Source organism: Bos javanicus, chromosome 7 (genome assembly GCF_032452875.1).
Source record: "Bos javanicus breed banteng chromosome 7, ARS-OSU_banteng_1.0, whole genome shotgun sequence".
In the NCBI taxonomy this organism is placed as follows: Eukaryota; Metazoa; Chordata; class Mammalia; order Artiodactyla; family Bovidae; genus Bos; species Bos javanicus.
In genome coordinates this window covers 8,407,622-8,415,520 of record NC_083874.1, presented here as the reverse complement: position 1 = coordinate 8,415,520, position 7,899 = coordinate 8,407,622, and the positions used below count along the sequence as shown (strand labels likewise).

General features: G+C 38.3%; 1 protein-coding gene across 1 annotated transcript; it reads left to right on the top strand.

Moving 5' to 3' along the window:
• Nucleotides 1–3,166: 3,166 nt before the first annotated feature.
• LOC133251797 (olfactory receptor 7A17-like) lies at nucleotides 3,167–4,275 on the top strand. The gene has a single exon (XM_061424587.1). The coding sequence runs from the start codon at nucleotides 3,322–3,324 to the stop codon at nucleotides 4,273–4,275; it is 954 nt and encodes a 317-aa protein (XP_061280571.1). The 5' UTR covers nucleotides 3,167–3,321.
• The last annotated feature ends 3,624 nt before the right edge of the window (nucleotides 4,276–7,899 follow it).

The window sequence follows — 7,899 nt, the reverse complement described above, 5'->3', positions numbered from 1 at the left end:
TGCTAATGAGGTTAAAGTGAAGTGTGAAAGTTGCTCAGTCGTGTCCAACTCTGCGATCTCATGGACTATACAGTCCATGGAATTCTCCAGGCAGAATACTAGAACGGTAGCCTTTCCCTTCTCCAAGGGATCTTCTCAACCCAGGAATTGAACTAGGGTCTCCTGCATTGCAGACAGATTCTTTACCAACTGAGCTATCATGGAAGCCCTAAAATACTGTAACACTTTGTATTTCTGCAGAAAACTCAGAGACTCAAGAAAACCCTTGCTACTATTTTGAAAGTTCTCACCCCAAAATATGACAGATCTTTAAGGTTTTCCCAGGTCTATGATATGAAAGAGATTTCCTATGGCTTTCTTAAACTATACACTGAGTTAGAGCAAAGATTTATATATTTGATCACCTTTTTATTTACCTATTACTCATACATCCGTTTTTAAATTTTCAACCTTTCAAATAATTTTTACAAATGACTTTTGTTCAATTGACTTTTGGGCATACTTTTGGCCATAATATTTTAAATTTATTTACTTAAAAATGTTTATTATCTTACTTCTGAGTTCTTTTCCTTATTTAAGGTGCTTGTGCCCACGCTTTGTTGTTCAGTCACTCAGTCATGTCCTACTCTTTGTGACCCAATGGACTGCAGCATGCCAGGCTTCCCTGTCCTTCACCATCTCCCAGAACTTGCTCAAACTCATGTCCATTGAGTTGGTGATGCCATCCAACTATCTCGTCCTCTGTCAACCCCTTCTCCTCCTGCCTTCAATCTTTCCCAACATCAGGATCTTTTCTAATGAGTTGTCTCTTCGCATCAGGTAGCCAAAGTCTTGGAGTTTCAACTTCAGTATCAATCCTTCCAATGAATATTCAGGATTGATTTCCTAAACAGTATGAAAAGGCAAAGAGATATGCGCACGCTTATATTTTATATATTTAGATATCAAGGCATTATTCTTATGCTGAAGTTGTAATCTCTTTAATTTTTTGTATAATGTTAGGAGGAGGAAGAGAGGCAAAGTTTTTTTTGCAAACAGTTCTTCAAATAAATATGAAAATGGCACAGGAAAACCATGTTCTTCTATCTGATTTTTAAAATGACCAATTTCATTTTATATTCATTGTATGTTTTAAACATCCTTTTTTGAAGTTTTGGTTTTTTCCCATTCTTTATTTTTCTCTTGGGCTACACATTTCATACACCTATCAAACCATAAAGATAATATTATTTTATTCTTTCTTTGGATTAATTTATTTTTTCTTTTTAATCATTTTTCTGGGCATTAAGCAAATATAAGAGAACATGAAATTTCACCATAACCAAAGAAGTTTTTCTTCACCACAGTCTCTCAGGGATCATTTGAGCTTATTAGATCTTTTTACCCCCTGACGTCCATTTTCTCTATATGTGTGTGTCTATATTTCTCTGCCTCTCCTTCTCTGTCTCTCTTTCTCCCTCTGTCTCTGTCTCTGCTTCTCTCTCTCTCTCTCTCTCTCTCTCTCTCTCTCCATGTGTGTGTGTGTGTGTGTGTGTGTGTGTGTGTGCATGCACGCACACGTGCTTAGTCACTTCAGTCATGTCCAACTCTGTGACCCCATGGACTGTAGCTGACCAGACTCCTCTGTCCGTGGGATTTTCCAAGCAAGAATACAGGAGTGAGTTGCCATTTCCTCCTCCAGGGAATCTTCCTGACCCAGGGTGCAAGCCAATGTCTCTTGAGTCTCCTGCATTGTCAGGCAGATTCTTTACTATTACACTGAGAAGCCCAAATATATATACATACATATTTCTTAAAATCCAGGTTTTGAGAAAGAATATAGATTCATATACAGACACATATTCACTTAACAACTCTTTATGTATGTTTAATACATGGCATAAAAAAAGCAATGCTAATTTCAAAGCACAAGTTTATTGAACCTGGGAAGTTTGACACTGGACGTTCTGGGTGCCTTTTGTACATAACCTGATCTGATTAATTTGAGCTATTTTGACCTCTAACTTAATCAGGATAGTTAGGGGTGAAAAGGATATGTTAGTAACAGCCTATGAAGCCAGGATGTACTGTGTGTGTGTGTGTGTATGTGTGTGTGTGTTTCTGTCCCTGACTTGTGGAGTGTGAAATGTCCTCAAAGCAAGGATACTGAGCTCACATATTCCAAAGTGACTCTTACACAAAGAGACCAAAATTCAGTCAAAAGAAGGGATTCACTTAAATATACAGGTCACCTTTGCAACAATTTCATAAAGCGCTAGGGGAAAATAGTGTGGATGAGGGGATCCTTGTGCCTTGAAAAGTTAGCATCAGCTAGGCCATCTTTTTTTTTTTTTTTTAACATCCTCTGACTTCATTTCTCCTCACTCTCCCTCCTGTCCATTAATCTCCCCAAATTTGCTTCCTTTTTTTTAAACATAAATGTTATGAACAAATACACTAGAGGCTTCTGCAATTAATGTATATCCTGCCTACAGTACAGTTTTACTGATATATTCATAGTTTTTTTTTTTCTTCCTTTAGGTCTCTAACCAAATGTAACTGTATTTTCAAGTTTTTCTTGAAGCCACAAAAAATAGCACACCCTCTTTGCTTTGTCCCTTAAACCTACTTCAGCCATCTGACATGCTACATATATTGCATATATTTTTAATTAGCTTATATTATTTTTTATACCTGGAATTTAGGAGCTTTTTGTTTCTCAGAAACCCTGTACTTATTGCCTTGATGGCACCTGGAACACTGCCCAAGTCAATTTATATTCCCCAAAAGAATGAAAGAATTTCTCATTAAAACTATGGAATAGTAAAACAATTGTACTACAATAAAAATTAATTTAAAATAAAAAATCAATTTAGAAAAATTAACTTGAAAAGTTAAGAACATAAAACAGAAAAAAAAACTGCAGAATACATGACATCTTGAGTAAAAAGGTAAAAGCACTAGTTTGCTAGTGAGAGAAGGCACAGACAATTCCTAAAGAGGATCAAATACATGAACAAAATATTAGCAATATATTGTGACATAAAATTATATTGTGCTTAGTCATGTCCAACTTTTTTTGACTCCTTGGACAGTAGCTGCCAGGCTCCTCTGTCCATGGGATTTCCAGGCAAGAATACTAAAGTGAGTCACCATGCCATCCTCCAGGGGAACTTCCTAACCCAGGTCTCCCACAATGCAGGCAGATTCTTTGCCATCTGAGCCATCAGGAAAGTCCTCAGAAAATTATAAATGGTAGCATTTCAACTGTGTGGTTAATGTCATTTGGTGCAAAAAAAAAAATCACAATATTAATGTTTTCCTTGTAGTCACCTCTATCACATGGCACCGAGAAACATAACAAGAGATTCAGAATTTTTGCTTCTGGGACTTTCGGAGAAAGCAGAACTGCAGCATCTCATATTTGGACTTTTCCTCTCCATGTATCTGATCACTGTGTTTGGAAACATGCTCATAATCCTAACTGTCAGCTCAGACTCCCACCTCCACACCCCCATGTATTTCTTCCTCTCCAACCTGTCCTTTGTGGACATCTGTTTCACCTCCACCACCATCCCAAAGATGCTGTGGAACATCCAGACACAGAGCCAAGTTATAACTTATGAAGACTGCATCACCCAGATGTTTTTTTTCATGCTATTTGCAGGGTTGGACATCTTCCTCCTGACAGTGATGGCCTATGACCGTTTTGTGGCTATCTGTCACCCCCTGCATTACACAGTCATCATGAACTCCAAAATATGTGGAATTTTGGTTCTGGTTAGCTGCATCATCAGTGTCCTGGATTCCTTGTTACAAACCTTAATGGTCTTAAGGCTGTCCTTTTGCAAAGAGGTGAAAATCCCTCACTATTACTGTGAAGTCAAGTTGTTGATCCAACTTGCCTGTTCTGACAACTTTCTTAATGACATGGTGATGTACTTTGCAGCTGGACTTCTAGGAGTTGGTCCCTTTGCTGGCATCCTTTACTCATATTCTAAGATAGCTTCTTCCATACATAGAATCTCATCAGCTCAGGGGAAGTATAAAGCATTTTCCACCTGTGCATCTCACCTCTCAGTTGTCTCCTTATTTTATTGCACAGGCTTAGGAGTGTACCTCAGCTCTGCTGCTACCCACAGCTCACATTCAACTGCAACAATGTCAGTGATGTACATTGTGGTCACACCCATGCTGAACCCCTTCATCTACAGTCTGAGGAACAAAGACATAAAGAGGGCTCTGAACACTTTCTTTAGAACGCCACCTAGAAAAGGATTACTTGTCTTCCACTGAGGAAGGGCACATGATTGAAGACTTCAAAGCCTCAGAGCCAGAAATTGCAGATCTTTAATGAGATTCTTTGATCAGATTGTGGAATTCAAACTTGCTCCTTCTATTTATTTCCTGGAGTTTCCACTTATTTGACCTCAACGCCTCCCTACAATTTCTGTAACTAGCTTGATTAAGTTTGTGAGGTCCCTCATATCTAAAAGATTTTCCCCTTTCTGTTTTCTCCAACTCTCAAATTTATCCTCACCCTTGGATCTGAAAAATTGGGGAATTCACATTTATCATAGGGTTTATCACATTTATCATAGAACGGTTTCTTTTCTTAATTGAAGAAGAGTAGTTTACAATGTTGTTAGTTTCAGATATACAGCAAAGTGACTCAGTTATGCATATACATAAATTTTTTCAGGTTATTTTCCCTTGTACTTTATTACAAAACGTTGAGTATAATTCCCTGTGGTATATAGTACATCTCTATTTGTTATCTATTTTATATATAGTAGAGAAGGCAATGGCAACCCACTATAGAACTCTTGCCTGGAAAATCCCATGGACGGAGGAGCCTAGTGGGCTGCTGTCTATGGGGTCGCTAAGAGTCAGACAGGACTGAGCGACTTCACTTTCACTTTTCACTTTCATGCATTGGAGAAGGAAATGGCAACCCACTCCAGTATTCTTGCCTGGAGAATCCCAGGGACAGAGGAGCCTAGTGGGCTGCCGTCTATGGGGTCGCACAGAGTCGGACATAACTGAAGCGACTTAGCAGCAGCAGCAGTGTGGATATGGAGTCGGACACGACTGAGCGACTTCACTTTTCACTTTCATGCATTGGAGAAGGCAATGGCAACCCACTCCAGTGTTCTTGCCTGGAGAATCCCAGGGACGGGGAGCCTGGTGGGCTGCCGTCTATGGGGTCGCACAGAGTCGGACACGACTGAAGCAACTTAGCAGCAGCAGCAGCAGCAGCATTGTGGATATGTTAATCCCTAACTCCTAAATTATTCCACCCCCTACCATTTTTCTTTGGTAATCATAAGTTTGTTTTCTATCTGTGGTATATTTCTCTTTGGTACATAGGTTCACTTGTATCATTTTTTTAGATTTTACATATAAATGATACCATGTGATGTTTTTCTTTGTCTTAGTATGATAATCTCTAGGTCAATCCATGCTGCTGTGAATGTCATTATTTTATTCTTTTATGGATGAGTAATATTCCTCTATATCTGTACCACATACATATGTTCAATAAGTTTTATTCTCCTCATTAAGATTCCACTGTGTTCTTCAGCTCTGTGTCCATAATGCCTACCACAGCCGCAGCCACTGGCAAAAATAGATTATTGAATATACCTGTCTTCATGTAGATTCCAAAAGTGAAAGTGGAGTCTCTCAGTTGTGTCCGACTCTTTGCGACCCCGTGGACTGTAGCCTACCAGGCTCCTTAGTCCATGGGATTCTCCAGGCAAGAGTACTGGGGTGGTTGCCACTTCCTTCTCCAGGGGATCTTCCCAACCCAGAGATCAAACCTGGGTATCCCTCATTGGAGGCAGACGCTTTAACCTCTGAGCTACCAGGGAAGCCCCAGTAGATTCTGAAGGTAACTTAAATTTGAGTAGTTTGTCAATAAATACATGAAACATAAAGAAGAATTTTTAAATATACTTTACACTGCTGTGCAAAATATTTCTTTTTGAAACTATACATCTACTCTTCATATTATGGAAGATCAATATTCATGTGAAATGGATTTTATATATTGGAATGAAACAGTTGATGGCTTATCTATGGGTTTGTATTGTATTATCTTCCTGTTTCTGCTTGAAAACTTCCAGTACTTGCCTATACATGAATCTTTCATTACATGTAATCTCTCTGTCTTTTTATGTGTGTGCTTGTTGTTGTTATTTTTTTAGTTGGAGTATAATCACTTTACAATGTTGTGTTAGTTTCTGCTGTACAACAATGTGAATCAACTATACATATATCCCCTCCCTCTTGAGCTCTCCCCCATTCTTCCCATCTCAACCCCTCTAGGGCATCACAGGGCACCAAGCTGAGCTCCCTGTGTTATAAAGCAGCTTCCCACTAGCTATTTTACACATGATAGCATATATATGTCAATGCTACTCTCTCAATTATTCCCACCTTTTCTTCTCCCTCAGTGTCCACAAGTCTGTTCTCTACATCTGCATCTCTTTCTTACCCTGTAAGTAGGTTCACTGTAACATTTTCTAGATTATATATATATGCGTTGCTGTTTAGTTGCTAAGTTGTGTCCAACCCTTTTGCAACCCCATGGACTGTAGGCCACCAGGCTCCTCTTCCATGGGATTTCCCAGGCAACAATACTGGAGTTGGTTGCCATTTCCTTCTTCAGGGGATCTTCCCAACCCAGGGATCAAACCCATCTCTCCTGCATTGACAGGTGGATTCTTTACCACTGAGCCACCAGGGAAGCCCCCATATAAGTGTTAATATATATTTCTTTTTATATTTTGATTACTTCACTCTGTATGACAACTCTAAGTTCATCCACATCACTTACAATTGATTCAACTTCATTCTGTTTTATGGCTGAGTAATATCCCATTGTATTCATGTGCCACATCTTCTTTATCCATTCATCTGTCAGTGGACATCTAGGTTGCTTCCACGTCCTGACTATTGAAATAGTACTGCAATGAACATTGTGCTACATGTGTTTTTTGAATTATGGCTTTCTCAGGATATATGTCCAGTAGTGGGATTGTTGTATCTTATGCTAGTTCTCTTTTTAGTTTTTTAAGGAACTTCCATACTGTTCTCTACAGTGGCTGTATCAATTTACATTCCCACCAACTGTGTAAAAGGGTTCCCTTTTCTCCACACCCTCGTTAGCATTTATTGTTTGTAGATATTTTGAAGATGGTCATTCTAACTGGTGTGAGGTGATACTTCATTGAGCTTTGATTTGCATTTCTCTAATAATGAGTGATGTTGACCATCTTTTCATGTGCCTCTTGGCCACCTGTATGTCTTCTTTGGAGAGAAATCTATCTTGGTCTTCCACCCATTTTTTGCTTGAGTTGTTTCTTTTTTTTTTTTTTTTGATACTGAGTTTAATAAGCTGTCTCTATAATTTGAAGATTAATCATTTTTCCATACTTTGTTTGCAAACATCTTTTCCCATTGAGAAAAAGTTGGAGGTTATATTTTCATCTTGTTTATGATTTCTTTTGGTGTGTAAAAACTTTTAAACTTACTTAGGTCCCATTTGTTTATTTTTGTTTTTAATTTCATTATTCTAGGAGGTAAATCAAAAGAATATTTTGCTGTGGTTTATGTCAAAGAACATTCTGTCTGTTTTCCTCTAAGAGTTTTGTAGTGTCTGGTCTTTAAGTCTTTAATCCATTTGGAGTTTATTTCTGTGTATGGTGTTAGAAAGTGTTCTAATTTTATTCTTTTACATGTAACTGTACAGATTTCCCAGCACCACTTATTGAAGAGGCTGTCTTTTCTCCATTGTATATTCCTGACCCCTTTGTCATAGATTAAGTGACCTATGGGTTTATCTTTGTACATGGATTTGTCTTTGGACTTTCCATCCTGTATCATTGGTCTATATTTCTTTTTTTGTTCAACTGC

What these genes read in the sequence shown, in the direction of transcription:
- LOC133251797 (XM_061424587.1), top strand. Translation starts at nt 3,322, where the DNA reads ATGGCACCGAGAAACATAACAAGAGATTCAGAATTTTTGCTTCTGGGA.